Source organism: Leptopilina heterotoma, unplaced genomic scaffold (genome assembly GCF_015476425.1).
Source record: "Leptopilina heterotoma isolate Lh14 unplaced genomic scaffold, ASM1547642v1 Lhet_52, whole genome shotgun sequence".
Lineage (NCBI taxonomy): Eukaryota > Metazoa > Arthropoda > Insecta > Hymenoptera > Figitidae > Leptopilina > Leptopilina heterotoma.
The window spans coordinates 646092-670487 of NW_025111114.1; the positions used below are offsets into that span (position 1 = coordinate 646092).

Sequence of the window (24396 nt, forward strand, 5' to 3'; positions counted from 1 at the left end):
AATTGAATTTCTGTGAAAAATGTTCTTATTATTGAAAATAATTGAATTGAATCTAATCAAAAAATTATTTAAATAATTAAATTTCCATGAATATTGTTATTATTAGTGAAAGTAATTGAATTATTGTGGAAAATTGTATAAAAATTTTGTTAAATAATTGATTTTTTCAAAATTTTTTTTGAAAATGCTATTCTAATTTAATTGTATTTCTGTGGAAATTTTATTATTTATAAAAATAATTGAATTTAGGATGAATTTTATCAATTTTTTTTTTAAATAATTGAATTCTTTTGTGAAATTTTATGAAAATGCTGGATTTCGAATATTTTTTGAAAATAATTGAATCGTTTTAAAAAATTTGATTATAATTTTTGAGAATAGTTATTCGATTATTGCAATTAATAGTAACTTTTTCAAAATTCAATTATTATCTAAAACGTTAACTGAAATTAATTAATAAATCAATTTTTATTAGAAAATTCTAAGAGAATTCAATTATTTAAATAGAAACATACAATTGGATAATTAAAGATTTCTTAAAATTGAATTCTCATAAATAATTTTATCAACAAATTTTTAAATAATTAAATTCTTTCGACGAAATTTAAAATAATGTATTTAAAAAATTTACTCGGAGAATAGTAAAAATTGCTGTAGAATCTTCATAAGTTTCTACTAATGTTAATTTAGTAAAAGTTTCTTAAATTTCATTTCAATGCAAATTTGTTAACTATTTTTTGAATATATAAGAAAGTTTTTAAAAATATCCTTCTATTGATATTTTAAAATATATTTCATCAATTCCTTCTATTTAAATATAATAATAATTGAAATATTTAAATATAATAATATAAATATAGATAATATAAAAAAATGACTCACCGACTGCTAAAGTCAGTCCCATCGTTTCATTTGCAGGCAGAGTGTATAGTCCAAGTAGGGTATTCATCGAAAAAAATGCCACAACTATAAAATGGAAAATAGAAAAAAAATTTCAATTAGTTGTAAAATTATGATTAGTTACAAATAAGTTTATAATTAGTTATAAATTTAATTATAATTCGTTACAAATATAATTAGAATTCATTTACACTTTTTTCAAAAAAAAATTTATTCTTCAGAATTGTTAGTTAAAAGTATGAAAAATTCAAATTTTAGACGATTTTAATATATGAAACATTTTCTAAATCAATTTTTATTGGAAAATTACACGAAAATTCAATTATTTAAATTCAAAAAATAAATAAGTTATTGAATAATTGAATGTTCCTTAAAATTGAATTCTGATAAAGAATTTTATCTATAAATTTTTAGATAATTGTATCCTTTTGACGAATTTTAAATTTTAATAAAATTTTTAAATTTTAATAATATTTTTAAATTTTAATAAAATTTTCAAATATTACGAGGCCCCTATGATAATCCTACTGCAATTTCTACACGGTTAGTGTTAAACTCAAAAATAAGGCTAATATTTTAATAATTTTTAGTTTAAAGATATAAACGGTATCAGACTTTGTTTATTACGTTACAAATACTTTGTTATTGCATTACAAAAACGAAAAGTTCGAATTTACAGAAAAAAGAAACATTTGCTGCGAGAATAAAAGAAATATCGAGAAGAGAAAAGAGAGAAAAGAGAGAGAGAGAGAGAGGAGTCATTAAAAAGTTTATAATTGATTTTGAGACGATTTATAGAATCAATTTGTGGGAAGAGAGAAAGTCCGGTGCACCGGCAAGTTCATGAAGTTGAGTTTAGTATATATATAGTGTACATATATACATAAGCCATACTATATAGTGGGAGTCACATTCCAACCGAGATTAATTCGGAGCAAAGAGGAATTTAGCACCTATCTCGTCGGCCATCGTTGTGGCCCACGTGTATACAGTGTATCAGTGGCGGCGTTCGCTTGGTCGCCGCGAAAACCATTTTCCAGCAATTATTCAGTAACATTGTAAAACAATCAGCATGCTGCAACCGTCTTCACGCAATTCACAGCTCTTCCACTCTCGTGCGCGATGCTAAAATGGAACTTTGCGCGCAAAATCCCCTCCCCTTGCCTCCCTTTTCACCCCCCTTCTCAACTTACTCACCTGAATGAAATAATTTAATTAAAATACCATAAAGATTTTAATAACTTTCACAAATTCAAATTTCTCTAGATTCAATTATAAGTATATACACTATTTTTGATACATACAATTAAGAACTTGGTTTTGCATTTATACATATAGTTATAAATTTATAATACATATAACAGTTGTACAGATAACCGAATATGAATTTGTTAAAAAAAACGATTTAAATTTTAAAAATGAAGGACAATTTAGTGTGATATCTGTTAAAATTTAAATGGAGAGTTTAAAAATGAAACGGTTTTTGTTTTGTTTCATATAAGAATTACAATCCAGGTAGTATAAAAATAAGAATCAATGAGAGTTTATATGTATGGGGAACGATAATTATAATTCGCGTAGGGAATAAGGGATGCTGAGAGGAGCATAGTCTAGATTTGATACGCCCATAAAAATGTGTATGTGAACTGGTTTCAAACAATAGGAAAAATGACTACGAAAGCATACAGTCTTATTGTTGCGAGAATAGAAGAGAGAAAGAGAAAAAAAAGAGAGTTTATACTGTTGCATATATAGACTTCTTCGATCTATGCTCGATTATTTTGTAATTTCGATATGCTAATTAGCAAAAATCCCAACCACGTTAGGGTTTCAACGACTCGCTTTTGGGATTAGGGTTGTGTTTCTGAAAATTTTCTCACGTTCCTCCTGATAATTTATTAACTTCGTTTATATTACTTCCGTTCGTTATATAAAATTTGATCATTGCTTTTAATTATATTTTCACGTAACATGTTTCTTTTCATGTATATATATAAGACAGTTATAAAAAGATGAATTAAATATTAGATTCTGGTTTGATTCTTGTCGCAATATTTATGCACTGTTGCATATATTTTTTTAACACGAAAGTTTAGTTATGATAATTGAATTATTTACTCACTAAATTTGAATTAGTAAAAATGTTTACTAATTTGAATTAGTGACTGACTTTTTGCTTTTGAATTAGTAAATAATACTATTAAATTATTAGAAACGATTATTCATTGGTACAATTAACTTCCTAATTTCCATACAAAACTTTGACATTTTCCTTGACTCTAAAAAACTTTATTTTTAAATAAATATTTAATCACTATTACTTTTTCATAGAAATATTAAGGTTTTCAAAAGTCTTTATTCAATAACATATAATAATTAAATCTTAATATTTTGTTACTGTAACTTCTTCAAAAATTATTTCAACATTATTTCGATTATTCATTTCTAGAATTTTGAACTAAAATTCTTCTTTAAGTCAATTTTTTAAAAATAATTTTTGAAAAAGTTCTTTGAGTATTTTCAAATCCTTTTTTTAGAATTTAATTTTACGAAATTTCGATTATTCTGACATTTTGCAATTAAATATATTAAACATTAAAAACTTTAAATAATTAAAAAAAATTCCATTAAATTTTTTGAAAAAAATTAATTCTGCAAAATTCTTAATTAAAAGTATGAAAAGTTCAAATTTTCAAAGATTTTAATTTGAAACTCTTTTGAAAATTCAATTATTTCTAAAAATATACGTTATAATGCTTTTGATATTCAATTATTATCTAAAATTTTAATTGAAATTCATTTTTAAATCACTATTTATTAGAAAATTCTACGAGAATTCAAATATTTAAATACAAAAATAAATACTTTATTAAAAAATTGAATATTAAATTTCAAAATAAAAATTAATTTCAAAAGTAAAATTAAATTTTCATAAAGAATTTAAACAAACAAATTTTTAAATAATTGAATTCTCTTGACAAATTTTAATAAAATTTTTAAGAATAATTTCATTTTTCGAGAAATTTAATGAAAATTGTATTACAAATAATTGAAATGCTGCGATAAGTTTTATTATTTTTGAAAATAATTGAATCCCTAAGAAGGAATTTTTTTTTAAAAAATTGAAGTCGGTTGGAAAATTTTTTTAAAATAGTAGATATTAAAAATCATTAAATTGAGGAAAATTTTTGAAAATAATTGAAATTTTGAAAAGAATTTTATTAAAATTTTTGAAAATAATTTAATTTCGGAGAAAAATTTTATTATTTATAAAGATAATTTAAATTATGACGAGAATTTTTGTAAATTTTCGACCATAATTAAATTTCTGCGGAGAATTTTATTACTTTTGAAAATAATTGAATACTTGTGACGAATTTTATTAAAATTTCATTTTAAATATTTAAATTCTTTTGTGGAATTTTATTGAAATAGTAGACATTGAAAATAATTGACTATTGACAAATTTTTGAAATTATTTAAATTTCTACAAAGAATTTTATTAAAATTATTTTGAAAAAAATTGCATTGTTACGAAGAATTTCATCAAAATTTTTCAAAAAAATATAATTATTTGAAGAAATTTAATTAAAAATGTATTGAAAATATAGGCAAAGGTTTTTAAAATAATTGAATTTCTTTTATAAATTGTAATAAAATTTTTAAGAATAATTACATTTTTCGACGAATTCTATTAAAATTGAATTGAAAATAATTGAAAGTCTTGGATGAATAATTTTATTATTTTTATGAAAATAATTTGTAAATAATTGAATTTCTGAGAAATTTTTATTATTTATGAATATAATGAAATGTTTGCGTAGAATTTTATTAAAATTTTTTGAAAATAATTGAATTCTGGAGATCAATTTAATTATTTATAAAAATAATTGAAATTTTGAGGAGAATTTAAAAATTTTTTAAAAATAATTGAATTTTTGCGAAGAATTTTATTACTTTTGAAAATAATTGAATTGTTTTTTAGAATTTTATGGAAATTTATAAAAATAATTGAATTCTCGTGAAGAGTATTTTTAAAAAATAATATTCAAAAGAATTTAGTAAATCTAAAGAATTTTGCTATTTATAGAAATAATTGAATTCTCGAGAAGAATTTTTTTACAATTTCTAGAAATAGTTGAATTCTTTCGACGAATTTTAATAAAACTTTTAATAATAATTCCATTTTTCGAGGAATTTGATTAAAATTGTATTAAAAATAATTGGAATTCTGCAATGAGTTTTACTATTTATGAAAATAATTGAATATATTGCGAAGAAATTTTTAAAAATAAAATTCTAATTCCAGTGACTAACTTTCCTTGATTATTTTCGAAAAATTTAAATAAAATTCTTTAAAAGAATTTAATTATTTTTAATAGAATGAAAAGATATTTTAATTATTTCAAAAATTTTCAATTATTTGTTTATAAAAATTCAATTATCTTGAAATAATAGAATTGAAAAATTTCAAAAATCTTATTTTTCAGAATTTTCATAAAAACTTTGCGAAAATTCAATTTTATTAAAAAATTTTAAGTGTATATCTTTTTTAAATTAATTAATAAAAATTGTAATTATTAATTTTCGCACTAAGAAACAAAAATACAATAGAATGTGACTCTTTATAAAATTCAATTATTTATCAATTATTAAATTAAAATACTTTGAAAATTCGATTTATTAAAAAAGTTTTTAATGAAATTCTTTAACAAATTTAATTATTTTCAGTTGAATTTCACAAAATTTCTATTAATTCGATAATTTTTTTTTTGAATTTATTAACTAACTGTATTTGAATCAGTGACTGATTTTTTACTATCAAATTAATTATTTTTAACTAATTCAAGTTCAGAGAGCAGTATAAATATCTATAAAAATTGAAATAAAAAGCGACATTATTTTTCTAAGGATATCAAATTGAGACAAAAAACGTATCAAAATAGTTGCGAAGCAAAGTTTTGATACGTCTTTTGTCTCAATTTGATATCTTTAGAAAAACTGTGGATTTAAAAAAAAAATTAAAATAAAGCTTTTTTAATTTTGTGAAAAAATTTCCGGTTTGGCATAAAATTCCTGACTTATTTCCGGTTTTTTCTCAGTCAATTTAAATTCCCGGCTATTTCCCGATTTTCCCGGTTAGCAGACACCCTGGCCAATTGATAAAATTTGACCCTTCAAAAACTCTTCGATTTATCCTTTTATTTCAAAAATAAGAGGACAAACATTTAATAGAGGACAAAATGTTATGAGAAACAAAGGACAAATAACAGTTGGAGGAAGAGAAGCAAAAAAAAAATTCTCACACGTGTTAAAAAGTGCAAATTATATACGAGAATTAGAGAACCAAAGCAGGTCAACCAATCAAACTGCACGTTTAACTCTCGACAGTTTCAAGAGAGCGCTCATCAGGTTACTGTGTTATATATATGTATATACATACATGTTATACTTGCAATGCAGCCGTGTATAAATCATAATGACAATCGCCTTCTGTTTGTTCGATCGCGTCGCCTTGCATAAATTAAACCGGATATCATCAAAAGAAACCATTATTGTCGATGAGAAATTTCAAATAACAATTCCTAAAAAAGAAACCTATGTTTATTTTAATATGTATTGCATTTTTACCAGCAGATTAGATCACCGTTTTGCAATTTATTTTCCTCCTTATTGCAACCCCCCGAAATATTATCTTTTGTGCTAAAAGTGATTTAAATATTTTCCACTTAGTTCATCTGATGTGATGAAGATGATGATGATGACGATGGAAGAAATAATACCAATAACGGTAAGTCACACATTAAGATAAGCCAAAATTTATGAATAGAGCAATTATTATCAAATCACAATATAGAAAAAGAAGCTAAAACCCATTTAGATCTCCAAAAATAGTACTCTTAACCCAAAAGTTATTTTTAACTTTTCTCAAAAATATTTTATTTATTTTTAAACTAATGTCATTTTTAGAACCTAAAATCTAAAATTCAGTTTAAAATGGTTCCATAGCAAACATAGTAAAAAAATGAAAGTAAGATATTTTTTATAGTGTATGATATAATAAGCAAACAAAAGCAAATAATCGGATTCGGGTTTCAATGAAAAAATTTTACCTCAATATAAAATATATAACATATATAGTTTACAAATATTACTACTGGATGCCATTCGAGAATTGGAAATGAGAGTTAAAAACGTGAAAGCATCATTATACCTTTGAAATTCCAGGAATACAAAGTGCTATCGCTTGTAATCGTCTATTCCCTCCCTATGAGTATAGACTGGTGTTAAGTGTCACACGTAATGCGAAATACGATCTCATGGTTATCCTGTCCTACATTGCCAGTCGTTTTATAATCGAGTCACATTGTAACCGCATGTATTCATTTAATGATCTTATAAAGCGAAAATGAAAACATCGCAAACAAAACTTTTGTTTTATATGTTCCACGAGGAGAGACAGAGAAAAAAGATAGTTCAAGACACTTTCATGACAGAACAAATTCCTTTTAGTTGATTCAAAAAAGAGAAGAAAAATATTTGCCGCATCATATCAAACATTCTGATATGGATAATATGTATATATATATTATTTATTTTCCGATTATTTATAGAAATTTTATTCAAAACAATTGTTCTCGCGCTATTATCTGCGCAAATTCATAAAAATGCGACTCAAGTGATTTTTTTTAATTGTAAATAATTATTTCATTAGTCATTAGTATTAGCGTTATTATTCTATTATCCAGTACTAATTCAGGGTTGCCACGCAACCTGGAAATCTACTGGAAAATCTGGAAATGTCAGGGAATTTTATAAACCTTGAAAAAATCTGGAAAAGTCAGGAAATTTTGATCGAAATCCAGGAAAAATTATTGTTTTCTAAAGTAATTGTGCTTATTCTTGAAATCTAGTTTTTTTTTAAATTTCAAAATTAATTGAATTTTAAAGGTTGTAATTTGTAATTTTGTAAAATTTTAATTTTGAATGAATTAATTAAATAATAAAAATTTCATACCAATTCTATTATTTAAATTTTTTATAAATTTCTTCGCAATATATTCAATTATTTCCATAAATAGCAAAATTCTATTGAATATTATTTTTAAAAAAAATTCTTCACAAGAATTAAATTATTTTTATAAATTTACATAAGATTCTAAAAAACAATTCAATTATTTTCAAAAGTAATAAAATTCTTCGGAGAAATTCAATTATGTTTGAAAACTTTTTTAAATTCTGCTCAAAATTTCAATTATCTTTATAAATAATTAAATTGTTCTCCACAATTCAATTATTTTCAATAATTTGAATAAAATTTTACGCAAACATTTCATTATTTTCATAAATAATAAAAATTTCTCAGGAATTCAATTATTTACAAATTACTTTCATAAATAATAACATTTTTATAAGAACACTTTTGTTAAGGACTTTTTTGTCAGTCCAAACTTTAAATAAATAAATAAATAAATAAATAAACATTTTTTTACACGGATTTAATTATTTTTATAAATAAATAAAAATCATCGCAGACTTTCAATTATTTTCAATACAATTCTAATGGAATACCTCGACAAATGTAATTATTCTTAAAATTTTTATTAAAAGTTATCAAAGAAATTCAATTATTTTTAAAACCTTTGCCTATGTTTTCAATTCTTTTTTAATTAAATTTCTTCAAAGAATTAAATTCTTTTCAAAAATTTTGATGAAATTCTTTTTTTAATAATTCCATTTTTTTCAAAATAATTTTAATAAAATTCTTAAGAAATTTAAATAATTTCAATAATTTGTCAAAATTCAATTATTTTCAATGTTTACTATTTCAATAAAATTCCAGAAAAGAATTCAATTATTTAAAAAGAAATTTTAATAAAATATTCGTCTCAAGAATTCAATTATTTTCAAAAGTAATAAAATTCTCCGCAGAAATTCAATTATGTTCAGAAATTTACAAAAATATCTCGTCAAAATTTCAATTATTTTTATGAATAATAAAATTTTTCTCCGAAATTCAATTATTTTCAAAAATTTTAATAAAATTCTTGGCAGAATTTCAATTTATTTGTAACAGAATTTTCATTAAATTTCTCGAAAAATAAAAGTATTCTTAAAAAATTTATTAAAATTTGTCAAGAGAATTCAATTATTTAAAAACCTTATTTAATTTTAATAAAATTTGTCTCAAGAATTCAATTATTTTCCAAAGTAATAAAATTCTTCGCAGAAATTCCACTATGGTCAAAAATTTAAAAAAAATTCTCGTCAACATTTCAATTATCTTTATAAATAATAATTATTTTTCTCCAAAATTCAATTATTTTTCCAAAAATTTAAAAAAAATTCTCGTCAACATTTCAATTATCTTTATAAATAATAAAATTTTTCTCCAAAATTCAATTATTTTTCCAAAAATTTTAATAAAATTCTTGGCAAAATTTCAATTATTTTTTATACAATTTTAATCTAATTTATCGAAAAATGAAATTATTCTTAAAAATGTTATTAAAATTCGTCAAAAAAATTCAATTATTTACAAATTTGTTGTTAAAATTCTTTGAGAGTTCAATTTCAAGAAACATCCAATTCTTCAATAAATTATTTATTTTTGTATTTAAATAATTGAATTCTCGTATGGAAGTTTCTAATAAAAATTGATTTTAATATGAATTTCAGTTAAAATTAGTAAAAATGTTTTCTAATTTGAATTAGTAACTGAATTTTTGCTATTGAATTAGCAAATTTTACTAGTAAATAATCATTTTTACTAATTTCATAGTAAAATTTACTAATTCAAAAGCAAAAAGTCAGTCATTAATTCCAATTAGTAAACACTTTTATTTTTTATTTTTGAATGTTTGAATTCTTCATACTTTTAACGGAAAATTGTGTAGATTTAATTTTTTTTTCAAAACTTTAATTGAATTTTTTTTAAGTTATTTGAAGTTTTTATTTTCTAATATATATTTTATTGAAGAATATAATATATATTTGATTTCTAAATAATCGATGAAATTTTGTAAAATTGAATTGTAAACAAAAGGATTTGAAAATTTTTCAAAAATTATTAGAAATAATTAATTTAAAGAAGAATTTTTAGTTAAAAATTCTGGAAAATAATAATTGAATTGAAGTGATGAAAGTATAAGTAACAATATTTTTAGAATATATAAAATAATGATTTTATCAGTCGGATCAATTTTAATTATTATAAAACATGAAGATATCGATTGCTTCGAGTCGAAGACTCGGAGTGATCTATTTCTTCATGTTTTATTATTATTTATTTATTTATTGTTATTATTTATTATTATTTATTATTATTTATTATTATTTATTTCTATTTATTAAAATATATTTATCATACATCTCAATTTAAAACTTACCTTCTGTCTTAAAGTAAGTCTTAATTTAAACAATATTTTTAAGACAACCTCTAAAATCAGAAACAGATTCAACATCAAGATCAGCTCTCTACGGAATTTACTCATCTTAAAATATCAAGACTTTCTTTTTACCGTGATAAGAATTTCAAGAAATAATTCACGAATTTATGTAATACAAATATAATTGATTGAGCATTTTGAAACATTTTTTGTTTAAACACGGCAGCATACTGAATTCAGTATTACACATTAACGATTCCGGCAATTGAATACTGCAAAAATGTATATGGTAATATTTCTGGGAAGCAGGTTTTGCGAAAGAATATTACAACAAACTCATTTTTACTGCATGGAAGCCAGATGCTTCGCTTGCAAATGATACATAAGATTTTCAATCTTGATTTAAAATAAAAAAAAAAATAAAAAAAAAGACCAGCTTCTGTTCTTAGCCGACGAGCTCCTTGCGCGCGTCTTAAGCCGGAAGTACTTATTCGAAAGATCTTTCCAAACTGAATCAAAAAGGGAACTCCTTCCGTTTATTCGAATCAAAAACCTATCGCTATATACATAAACTAACAGCAAGTTTGGCAAATAAAATATCAAATAGGTTTTAAATACTTTGGTTATTTTTATATTAATTTTAATATAAATAAATCATCTCTCTGGGTGTATATAATATAATATATAATATATAACGATAATAATAATAATGATAGTAATAATAATAATAATAATAATAATTATTATTATTATTATTATTATTATTACACTCGAACGCCGGTTTAGTGGACACCGCTTTAGCGGACTTTTTGAATGTGATTTACGATTTTCTTTGTCCTCTCCCGTTAAAGGTATTGTTAAGAAATTGTTCGATTTAACGGACGACTCCTCCAGGCAGTCCGCTAAATCGGCGTTCGAGTGTATTATTATAATTATTATAATAATTGTATTATTTTCAAAAAGAAAATTAGAAATCAGGATTATTATTATTAAATAGGTAATAATAATAATAATAATAATAATAATAATAATAATAATAATAATAATAATAATAATAATAATAATAATTATAATTATAATATAATAATATAATTATAAATAATTATAAATAATATAATAGTAATAACAATAAAAATAACAGTAATAAAATATAAATTTCAGATATATACCATTAACTACTGATAAAAGTAAAATAACTAACTAGTGCGAGCGAAATAGAAGAAAGTATTAGGGAAAGAAAACAACTTTTTGAAAGACTTTCTAGATTGAGTTGAAATTTCTCAAGATAGAAAAAAACTTGAAACAGAATGACTGTCCGCACTCGTGGAAAGTGGGGAGATAAAGAGTAGCACCTGCGCTAGAGTTTACCCCTTTTGGGCGCATGCTCTCACTTTATATAGTACACCCTACCGCCACCCTACCAAGGTTTGACTTCCAATGCGATTGGAAATAAGATCCGCTGGACGATCAAAGTGGCGCTATTTATATATTTTTACAAGAGACCCTCAAAAGTCTTATATAAATATACTTAATACACATTTATGCTTATTCAATAAGTATAGGGGAGCATTTTGGAAATATTTCTCACAATTAAACTATAATATATCACGCACGAGACATTCTGCAAATTTTTGTCTTATTTTCTTCAGATAACATCCTTCTCGAATAAAAAGAATTAATAATAACAAACTTTTTAGGTTATCCGATGATCATCATAGTTTCTAAAAGGTTATACCCTTCACAGTTTTCTTAAAAGTATCAAATTGATACCAAATTGGATCAAAATTAAACCGAAAATTTGGACAAATTATGATTTAATCCACTTTTTGATATCAATTTATTGCAGTTTGATAATTGAGTATCAAATTGATACCCAATTGGATCACAATTATACAAACAATTTGGAAAAATTTAGTATCAATTTGATCCAATTTGAAATCAATTTGATTTATTCAGTGTCGATTTCATTTAATTTGGTATCAATTCGATTCAATTCAAATTGTGGTATCAATTTAATTCAATTTGGGATCAATTTGATTTAATTTGGCATCAACTTGATTTAATTTGAAATAATGTATTTGATTCAATTCAAAATGAATTTAATCAGATTTAATCAAAATTTCATTCGATTTGGTATCAATTTTATTCAATTTGGGATCAATTTGATTTAATCTGGTACGAATTTGATTCAAATTTATATGGATTTCATCCTACTCGGTATCAAATTGATCTTATTTAATTAAAATTTGATTAAATTTGGTATTAATTTGATTTAATTTATGTCAATTTCAAATCAATTTGATTTAATTTGGTATCAATTTGATTCAACTTTATATGGATTTGATCCCATTTGGTAATAATTTATTTTTATTTAATTAAAATTTGATTCAATTTGCTATCAATTTAATTAAATTTGGGCCAATTTGATTTTATTGAGTTTCAATTTGATTCAATTTGATATGAATTTGATACCATTTGGTATGAATTTGATTTTACTTAATTAAAATTTAATTTAATTTGTTATGAATTCGATTTAATTTAATTTTAATTTGACTCAATTTGGTATTAATTTAATTCAATTCCGGATCAATTTTATTTAATTCGGTATCAATTGGATTCAATCGAAAATGAATTTGATTAAATTTGAAATGGATTGGATTAAATTCGAAATGGATTTGATCCCATTTGGTATGAATTTGATCTTTATTAATCATTTTTATTCAATTTAATTTAGTTTGGAATCAATTTAATTAATTTGGTACTAATTTAATTCAATATGATTTAATTTGATACCAATTTGATTTATTTTGAAATGGTTTGGATCTCATTTGGTATTTATTTTATCTTACTTCATTAAAATTTGATTTAATTTGTTATCAATTTTAATCAATTTAATTCAATTCGATATGGATTTCATTTTATTTGGTTACAATTTGATTTTATTTAATTTTCATTTGACTCAATTTGGTATCAATGTAATTCAAGTCGGGATCAATTTTATTTAATTCGCTATCAATTTGATTAAATTTGAAATGGATTTAATTAAATTCAAAATGGATTTGATCCTATTTGGTATAAATTTGATCTTATTTAATTAAAATTTGATTTATACTTTGATATATCAATTTAATTTATTTAAATTCTGTTTCGGATCAATTTGATTTAATCTGTTATCAATTTGACTTAAATTTATATGGATTTGATCCCATTTGGTATCAAATTGATTTTATTTAATTAAAATTTGAGGATTCAATTTGGTATTAACTTGATTCACTTTAAGTCAATTTCGGATCAATTTGATATAATTTGATCCCATTTGGTATTAAGTTAATCTTATTTAATTAAAATTTGATTCAATTCTGTATCAATTTCATTTAATTTGGTACGAATTTGATTCAATCTGAAATGGATTTGATTAAATTTGAAATGGATTTGATCCCATTTGGTATGGATTTGATCTTACATAATTAAAATTTGAAATGGATTTGATCCCATTTGGTATGAATTTGATCTTACATAATTAAAATTTGATTTACTTTGGTATCAACTTAATTCAATTTGGGATCAATTTGATTTAATTTTGTACCAGTTTGATTCACTTTGATATGATTTTAATCCTATACATTTGGTTTCAATTCGATCTTATTTAATATCAATTTGATTCATTTTGGTATCTTTTAAAAAATTTTGTAGATAGAGGAGTAAAATATACTTTAAAAATACACATTGACATTAGGAAGCTAAAATTATATGGACCATTTAAGTTTCTTAGGCTCCAAGGAACTATTAAATAATATTAATGTTATCCCTAAAAGCACCTATTTCAGAATTTATTTATATCTAAGCAAAGTTTTTCTAAATATCAGATTAAGACAAAAAACCAATCAAAAGTGTTGCATCGCAACACTTTTCGCAACACTTCGTTTTTTGTCTCAATTTGATATCGTTAAAAACTACGGGGACTTTCGCAAATCAGGATATCTCTAGAACGTCCCTAAAAATGACCACCATCCCAGGGATAATAAAATATCAATTTTTTATAAACAGATAAATCTATATTCTTCTCATTAACATATTTTTTTATTTTATCACCAGGGCATTAAAAATATCTACTAAATTATAAGAAAAAAACTCACTTAATCCAGTAAGTTTAATTTTTTTCCCAATATTATATCCTGTTGGGAAAACAGAAAAAAATGACTTTTTTTTTACTAAAGAGAAAATCCTGAAAAATAGTATATTTACCCCTCAGCCTATAATCACAAATGCATTCGGATCAGTTTAACGCATCAAAATCGAAGGTCGCACACGTCCCGTTAAAGTCACCGATACTTCCAATATCTCTCGGTATAGGACATCCCCGATAGGTCCTGTTTTCTCGCTTGGTGGTGAATCCCGGTGGAGCGAAGGGTAAAGTGTGCGACGATTGGAAATGGTGGGGGTAGAGAGTAAAGGCGCATCGCATCTCTCGATGAATTTTCAGTAGTGGGGGTTGCCACCCCCGTATGCTGTCTTCCCAAGTTTTATCATCAATCCGCTGCACGGCGCCACCGACCGGCCTACACTCTTGCTTTCCCTACGAACACAACCCGCACAACTATTGTCCCATCGCTGAATAATAATCCAAAGGGTATTTTTTATTGTCCAAAATTTTTTACTGAGAAAAGTTTACCTTAAAATTCACATTCTAGAAAATCGGTTCTTCCCGTTTGGTTGTCGAGAAAGAAAAGGTGGTGTTTTTTGGAAAGAAAATACTTTTTCCAAAACTCACAATGTCAATAGTTTTGCCGGGGGATGAAAGTGCGTACCGCGGAGGGATGACTAGCGAGGGCTGCAGAAACCGAGTTCCGAGTTTAGTCTCGGCCAGAACACAGGCCTAGAAGGACCCTTCGTTTATCGTAACGTCAAATATTTGTCAAAATATATATCTATATCATCAACTCAATCTCTCGTGACATCGTTCCAGTTTTATCACCTAGTACGTACCATTGACCAGTGTTCTATTTTTTCCCAAAAAAAAAATCCCCCCCCCCTGAATTTTTGAACCGCCGAGAGTGAAATTTAAGAAAACCACCAGTGTCTTGTGTTTACAGTGTGCCTCGTGATTTTTTAGTGATCCACTCTTTAGCTCAATTTTTCCCCCCAAAAGTGCAACAAAAAAAATCTAATTTTCGAGAAAATTTTTTTTTCGAAAAAGTTCTAGTTTCACAAGTATATGGGACTGAAAAGAAATTAATTCTTGTTTTGAGAAAACGAGTGCTTTGTATTAAAGAATGTCCAAGTTGCCAGAAACGTGATCATAGATCGGATTCTTGATCGTCTCGACTATTTAATACTCTTGCCCCCTTTATCTCTATATAAGAAATGTGCGGTCAACCAACTTCACTTGCTCCGCCTCTCGCGAGAAGATTTCTCTCATAAAAAATTTGAGACTCGCGATAAAGAAAAATTCAATTTTCGCTCCCACAATTTTTTTTTGCTTTTTAATTTTTATTCGGGAATTAATAATTCTTCACATCACTAATAATTCTTTAACTAATTCTTAAATTTTTGACTAATAATTCTTTAACTAATTCTTAAATTGGAATTTCAATTCTTTAACTAATTCCTAAATTGGAATTTAAATTCTTTAACTAATTCTTAAATTCGAACTAATAATTCTTTGACTAATAATTCTTGAACTAATAATTCTTGAACTAATAATTCTTGAACTAATAATTCTTGAACTAATAATTCTCGGATTAATAATTCTTTGATTAATAATTTAATGGAATTATTAATTAATTCAAAAAAAATTTCTTAAAGGAAAGTAATTTGAAAAAAATTCGAACATGTGACAAATTACAACAACCCTTTGGGTAATGTGTATTAAATTTTCCGGACATTAGTAAAGTGGATAGAAAGTTAAAAAAAAAATCACGTTGCAAATTAGTTACATTCGTGAAAAACCAACTTCTCATGGTGCTTTATCTTATCGTTGGAGAAAAATTTGCTTACTCCTGCGCTTGGAAAGGGAGATGTCCCTGAGCGCGGCTCTTGAACTTGTGAAGAAACCGACGAAGGCGTTTATCCTTTAAGATATTATTACAATCGCTAGATGAAGACGAGGCCTGTCCCCCCCTTTTGATGCCAACCACTATTAACGTGAAATGCTATCGAGTAGCGTGCGAATAAGGCTAAATATTATCTCATAAAAAAAAAATTAAAAAACCGAAAATATACCTTAAAATCCTTATTTACTGATATTTAAAATCGAATAATCAATTTAATCCAATATTTTTTAATCCTTCACTAAAATTCGAAAGCTACGAAATTGCCAATAGACTTACGAAATTTTTACTAAATTCATTAAATTTTTACTAAATTCATTCTCTAGTTTCTCTTTTTCTATTTTTATAAAGAATAATTTTGTGATATAAAATTTTTGGGAAAAAACGAATTTTTTTTGGGAAAAGATTGAAGGAGAAGAATTTTTAAGATTGACGGGAAGAGAGTTTGATGCAGCATCAGTCAACTAAAGATTCAGACGCGGATAAATGCACGCGGCGGATAAATACGAACGACTTCTTAGCGTTGACAAAATAATCCTTTATTTTCATAGTGATCTTAAAAAGAAGCGTTGACAACTGATTGTCATACATTCCCACTTTGCGTGTAGAAACGATAAATATTGGTAGCACTCAACTCATAACCAAAGACCTACTAGTATTCCAACTTAACAATTTGACCCTTGTTATATCTGCGTCTTTACACCATACATTATACTTAATAAATTATTAATCCCTCAAACCTCTCAATTTTTTATATTTATCTTTAAAAATCAATCTCAACTTTTTAAATAGTTTATTTGACGAACAATAATTTCTACTTTCAAACTATACTATATTTGTTATATATTTTCATAACAAATATAATATATAGTTATAGTAATGAGAATATAAAATATTTTTTTATTTTATAATATTATAAAATCAAATTATTAATAATATTAAAAGGTGCCCATGATTTTCCCCACTTAAATTAAAGAAAATATTCTTACAATAAAAATATATTCTTATAGTAAGAATATTTCTCACTTAATTTAAAAGGAGAATATCCTGAGCACCTTTTTTTCTAGGCACCATATATTCTTAAATTAAGAATATTTTTTTTCAGTGTATTTTCTATACTTGTTTAATTTTTTTATTACATTTATTTTATTTTCCTTCCTGCATTACATTTAAAAGAAATAATTCTCACTTCAAAAGAAATAATTTCTCTTTCAATAGAAACAATCCAAACGAATAATAAATTTTGAATAGAAGTTTATCAAGTGAGTACAAAAATCTTAAAATATTCTCAGGAAATTTCTGTTCGGTTTTCCAAATTTCATCCAGATCTTTCGGCCTTTTTAAAATCAAAGCAAAAATATAGAAATAGTATATAAAAAAAAAACAAGGAAATACAGTACACTGAAAAAAAATATTCTTAATTTAAGAATATACACTATAAAAAAGGTGCCCAGGATATTCTTCACTTAAATTAAGTGGAAATATTCTTACAATGAGAATATATTCTTTAGTAAGAATATAAAAAAAATATAAAAAAAAGTATATAAAAAATCTCATTTTTATAAAAGAGAGAAAAAATCAGTCGAAAATCATTAAAAAAAATACGCAGCACTTGAAAAAAAGTCGAAAATTAAAAAACCTATCGCAATTCGAATAAAACGAGTCGAAAATTACCGCAACAACATAGAGCGCGCTTTGAAACAAAATGAGTCGAAAATCACTAAACTATTCGTTAAATTAATTATTTCATCGTTTTCTGCCTTCTATGAGGTAATAACGTGTGTGTGTATATATATACAGTATATTAGGTGCAAAACCAAACGTTGCCATTAACGGTGTGAAGTTCTCGTATATATACCTCTCTCACTTGGTTAAAAGGTGAGGTAACCCTTTCTTGAACAGCTATTATCCGCACGCGTTGTACTATTAGCCTATTTTTTATTTATGACACAAACTGAAGGGGTTCGCCTTGTTTAAAACACCTAACCATCTTCTCACCTTAAGCAATCGTCTATATGTCACGTTTTTAGAGATTTTCAACAAAAAAAAAAAAAATTATTATATTTACCATCCCCCATTTCGAACTTTTTTTTTTTAAATCGGAAAAAAAGGGTGTAGCGGTGAAGTGAAAGGTGTGAACTTATCGTCTATTACTCTATAATTTGTGAATTATTAATATTCGATAATTTTATATTGCGGTAAAAAAAAGTTTGCACTTTTCAGAGAAAAATTGAGCAAAGATGTGATTGTGTGTTATTTTTAAATAATATTCCACGAGAATAACTGGTGAGTTTCTTGAATTTTCATTTAACACGAATCGGTCGCCTTAGAAACGATATTTTCATTTCTCGAACAATTAAAATTATATGTTATAATTATTTTTTAAGTAGATTCACAAGAAAGATAATATCAACTTTAAATGAATCGAAAATATAAATAAATCTTTATGCAATCAAATTTTGTTTTATAAATAAATTCAAAGACAATTTGTCAGTTTTTTTTTAAGTTTTGTAATGCATACTTTTCCTGGAGGTGAACTTGGTCTTCGCATTGTTGAAAAAAATTTAGAAATCATTAAAATCGGACGAAATATTGATAATTAGAAATCGATACTAATTATAGGAAAATTAGAACGGGAAATTATAAATTTGACAGTAAATTAAAATTTTAAATCATAAATAAAAATTGTAAATAGTTTGAATAATTGATGAATAATTAATTGCAGTTATTGTAAATTGTAAATAAAAGGGAAAAATGGAAGAAAACGATTGTCAGAATGTCGGTACTGATGATTCTAGGGATAACCCGACATTTCAAGTACAAATCCGAAGGGCACCTCAGGGACATTACTTTATCCGGTATCGAAAAAGGCGACCGATTCGTTCAACATCAAGAAAAGGGGTTCGAGAAAAACTAGCGATTGGCAGGACGGGATTGGAAAGGGGCGGCAGGCGCTAGGTCGGGGAGTTAAAACTACGAGATCCTCGTTTAGGTGCCACCTTGCCAGCCTCCGCTTCTTTCCAGAGTGCCCCACTCCAAAATTTATATCCCCACTATGTCAAATGTTGCTTTCAGTCGGCGGTTCATTCACAATGGAGGGGATGTGTATTGCTACTCGATTCGTCACAAGGTGGGCTGGCAAACCCCCCACCTTGGCCACTAAGCACCTCCCATCCCCTCCACATTACCCCATTGCCCTCCTCCAGACAATGCATCGGTCCTCCGGTAGCTCTTAGTTTCAGGTTAGGAGCCTGCTAGGAAGGGTCTTCTTTCTCTTCTCAATTCGAAAGGAGCACTTTTTTTCAAAAAAAAAAAAAAAAAACAAAACTGATTAAGTGATCAATCGCCTCTCTCTGGATTAATTAAATCACCCAGTACGGTTGATTAATGGAACAATCGGATAAAATTTAAAAACGATTTCTAGTGTGATTCTCCTTTGTGCAAAAAAAAGTGAAACGTGGGATTAACTAAAGTTTAAAAGTGAGTGTCAAGAAAAAAGTGTCGAAAATTAAGAACTGATGATGATAACAATGCCTCGTTGTCGAGTGCGACGTCTTAAACCTTTGGTTTAAAAAAAAAAGGCTAACAGTGATAACCAAGAACCAAAATTATTTTTTTTTACAATTTTTCTTTTTGTTCCTTGGGTGGGGGCAGAAATTTTTTGAATTTGAACCAGTGAAACGGCATCGATGCCGAAACGAAAATTGAAGTGATTTGCTCACAATTTAGAGTTTGGTGCGGAACTTGTGGCGTGAATTTGTTTTGGGACCGCCGGAGAAGATCGAAGCCGTCAAAGTGGCTTCGTCACTGGGGCTCCAGGGGCCGTCTGCGCCGATCGGGGCCCAATTATTGGCTTCTGGCGGTACAGAAAATCATGCGCCCTCAACAATTTATCACGCGAATCTGGTAGCTGGTACCAATAATAACATCGTGACAACGGCACTTCAACAGCCAATTCTCAATTCTTTAAATCCTGCTGTGTCACTTAAAGACATGCAGGCCTCTGCTGAAGCAAGTACCTTCGACCTCCAGGCCATGCAGTCGATGGAATGGCTCTTCAGAAAGGAACGTATCTACTTGCTGATGCAATTTTGGCAACAGGTAAGAATTTATCATTTTTATCACTTCCCCCCGGTTTTTAGAAAAATTCCCCTTTAAGAAACTCTTTTTCTCTAAAGAAGATTTTTTTTACAAAAAAAAATTGCGAGTGTTGTTTTCGTGAAACTTTTTCTTGAAAAAGACGGTGAAATTCGCGAAATAGTGAAATGCGGAAATTTCGGAAGTGGACCGCAATGTTGGCGGCTGACCAGGGGTGAGATAATCCGGAGGGTTGGAATGTTGTGCGTCAGTAGGTCGAACGTTTAACTGTCAGGAAGTCCGATCTGGATAGGGAACGAGGTCGAACGTAGAATGCAACTAAACATTACCCTGCCGGGAAAACTATTGTCAATGAATTCTGAATTGAAAACAAAAATTGCGAAATATTAAATATCGAATCATACGGATTATCAAAAGGCACATCATCACATCTCTTCCATAAATATCTCAACTGCACTGTTGATTTAAAAGCATCAAATTGATACCAAAAATATGGATTAGAAATTCTAAATTTTTCGTATCAGTTTGATCCACTAATATCAATCGGATACTTCTAAGAAAACTGATGTGTACCCAAAGTGTCATAATTTCTTCTTACTTCAAAATCAGTGTTTTTCAAAACTCATTTTTAAAATCACAAATTCTCGATTTTAAATTAAAAGTATTAGTAGTAGTTTTCCTAAGAATGTCAAATTGAAAAAAAAGTCTCAATTTACCAGTCTTGTAAAACTGTGATCAAGATTTTAAAATCAATCCGAAAGAATTAAACCATTGTTAAAACGGGACAAATCAAATTTGTCAAATATATAGCCAATAAAAGCACTCGAGTACAGTTTATAAATAAGATTCTCTAATTTGACAAATAAGATTCCAGTACTAATTTGAATTCCGACAGAATATTCGTTTTGACGATGAATCTCGTTATAATACTTGATGGACGAAGAGAGAAAATGTTTCAAAAGGGATGATGTGTTTAATCGAGACCGATCTCTTTCGTTATAGTATGGAAAATTAAATAACTAACCAATAATTTTACAGAAAGATACTTGTGTAATACCCAATTACCAAAGATCTAAATTACTTTTGAAATAAAGCACCGCGTTATAGTACTAATAAATAATTCACTCTCGGTATCACTCGAAAAGCTAACATTAAATTTGTAAATCTTTACTCGAAATCAGATATGATTGACACCATCACAGAATAAACGTTTAAAATGATCGCAAATGACATTCTTGTATAACGAATAAAAGATGAGAGAAACTATATAATACCGTCATGGAGAAACTGTATCGAAAATCATTGATAATTTCATTTTAGAAGATATTTCTATACTTTCCGAAAAGTGTGAATAATATAATATTTCGGAAGGAACAAATTATTTGACTTTGATTGGCGTTTAAGGAATAAGTTATCCGCGGTAAATTAACGGCTTTACGCTCGATGTATGTTATTCGTTTCGGTCGAATCAGTCTCGATAATATACATTTTACCTAGTTGAGGATAATCTTAGGTGTACGCCTTATTAGCTTAGGCTGTTTAAAAATACGTTCGGCATGAAATTATTATGAGTGGAGCGAATTTACAACTACTTTATACTTTTTAACAAATTTTTACAGAAGAGTAAACAAATCAGAATCCACTCTAGGGAACAATTTAATTCAAAAAAAAATTCTAATAAGACTAAAAAAATTTTTTTATCTCAATTTGAATATAGATCTTAATAGCGTCTTGAAATTGTATCTGGGGAATCCTTTGGAGTGTTGTTGTAATTGGTCGTTGGTCAGATTTTCGGTCACTTGGGCGATTTGGGGTTGATCGTTTGGGGTCGAGAAGTTTGCCGGGTGCTGTGCTTGTTGTTTTGGTATGGATAGTTGGAAGATTTCAAGGGAATCGAACCAACTTGTGGGAATGTGGCTTTTGAATCTATAGATATGTCTATGTGCGAGATTGTCGCGCTTCTCGTGTCAAAATTGAAACAAGGCGCGCACTCGACGACGCACGCCTGTTAAGTAAACTAAGTGTATTTTGAAATGCGTGTAAACATATTAAATTTGAAATCATCTTCCATCCCTCAAAATAAACATGCGATCCTTTTTTTGAAAATGACACCTTCCGGTGTCACTTGCATTTTTTTTTTTTTGACCTAAAACGAATTTATACTTTCCTAAAAGAATTTATTTTCATAGAAATTATTTTCATAGAATTTATTTTCACTATTAGAATTTATTTTTCGAAAAGAATTTATATTTTTCCAAGAAGTGCTTATTTTTCCAGCACAGATTTTCGTTTCCACAATAATAAAAATAACAATTTCCAACAAAGATTTTTATAGTAAATGATATGGGAATTGCTTTGCAGCTTTTATACCACTTTGTTGTAATTTTCCACGTCAATGTTAATATTAAGTGATCATAAGTGACAAACCGTTGGCAAACATATGCTAGTTATTGCCCAACTACCTGTTTCCAATAAAATACGCCCGCTTAATAAGGCGCAAATTAGTAGAGAAACCGTGCCGCAAGCTCCGTATGCCAGTGTGTGCGTACTATATTAACAGTGCATAGTTCCATAATTATGTCTATTGATCAGTCTTCACGACACTGATAGAATAAAGCGAAATCCCATACACGTCGCACTATAATCATTATAAGAATATTATTGTTGCATTAAGGCAGAAACACATTTCTGAAAAAGTACTTCCTTTCTCAATTTTCTTAAAATTATCAAATTGATGCAAAAAAATTTGTATCACTTTTTGATTTGATCTACATTTTCGGTAGCAATTCGTTGCAAATTGATATTTTTAAGTTAAGAGTGTTAAGGGAATTTTTACTGAACATCAATTTAGCAGTGTTAATTTAAAAGTGTCAAATTGCAACCAACTGATACCAACATTTGGATCAAATCTTAATTTAACTCAAAGTTTAGTATCCGCTTCAATTTGCTATCAATTTAATTTAAATTTTTGGTATCAATTTACTTCAGTTTGATATCAATTTACTATAATTTGATATCAATTTACTTCAATTTAATTGAATTTGATATCGATCTGATTTGAATTGGTACCGATTTGATTCAATTTGTTAACGATTTGATTAAATTGGACCGAATTCGGTATCAATTTGCCCCTATTCTGTAAAAACTTGGTCCAATCTCTGGTATCCATTGGAAACCTTCAAGAAAACATTGACTCTGATCGAATAATTGATTGATCCACCCGATATTTGAAGACCTAACCTAAAATGTAATATATAAAAAATTACAAAATAAATAATTATAAAAAATTATAATTGATAGCAATGCGGAAAAACAGAAAAACAAATTGAAGAAGTTTGAAAAATAGATTTTAAATAAAAAGAATGATTTACAATATGCAATCAGGGGGGGTAAAAATTCTGTACATGAAAATGTAATTACTTGATTGTGTATATATAGTATTTTTCAGGGTATATTGAATGATAAACATCACGTTGCTAAAGTGCTTCTGAGCACTTCGTAAGTTACGAGATTATTCAAAGTGAACTCGTCCATCTGTCCGTTTCGAACGTTTCTTGATTACCAATGAGAACACAACTATTCACTACATATATAGATACAGGCCCGTCTTTCTCTCACCCATCAACTATCGAATTTTTCAATTGTTTCAATTATAGAAGCAAACACTTTTGTTCCTATCGGAAATATCCAATTGATCCAATTTCTAAACATTCGATACAACATTCAATTTTCAAACCCTTTTAGTAATAATGTTCCAAGCATTCAATATCCAAATAGCCTATTTTTTAAAGTCAACTTTTTTAAAAAAATTTAAAAATACAACTTTAAAAAAAATTTTTTTTTAAAGAAAGTGGATTAGAATATTCTTACGACTGTTATATAAGTGATTAGAAAAAAAAATGTCGTTACTTCCGGTCCAGGTATGTGTGTATAGGAAAAAGATATCTTTCACAAACGTA

General features: G+C 26.6%; 1 protein-coding gene and 1 long non-coding RNA gene across 12 annotated transcripts in view; one reads left to right on the forward strand and one right to left on the reverse strand.

The window, feature by feature from the left end:
• LOC122507952 overlaps positions 1 to 24396 on the reverse strand; it is a 238741-nt gene that overhangs the window by 109119 nt on the left and 105226 nt on the right. Inside the window, exon 6 of the long non-coding RNA XR_006302181.1 lies at positions 883 to 966. This is a non-coding gene — a long non-coding RNA (uncharacterized LOC122507952). The remainder of the gene's footprint in view (positions 1 to 882; positions 967 to 24396) is intronic.
• LOC122507939 (homeobox protein cut-like) overlaps positions 6665 to 24396 on the forward strand; it is a 115876-nt gene continuing 98144 nt past the window's right edge. For 4 of the 11 annotated variants that reach the window (XM_043620952.1, XM_043620959.1, XM_043620957.1 and 1 more), the window contains exons 1-2: positions 14939 to 15267; positions 19576 to 20440. In XM_043620952.1, the coding sequence (XP_043476887.1) occupies positions 20333 to 20440 (108 nt within the window). In that variant the 5' untranslated portion in view covers positions 14939 to 15267; positions 19576 to 20332. Of the gene's footprint in view, positions 6692 to 14938; positions 15268 to 19568; positions 20441 to 24396 lie in introns of those variants that run through there. The other 7 variants (XM_043620955.1, XM_043620960.1, XM_043620961.1 and 4 more) reach the window with 4 other exon arrangements.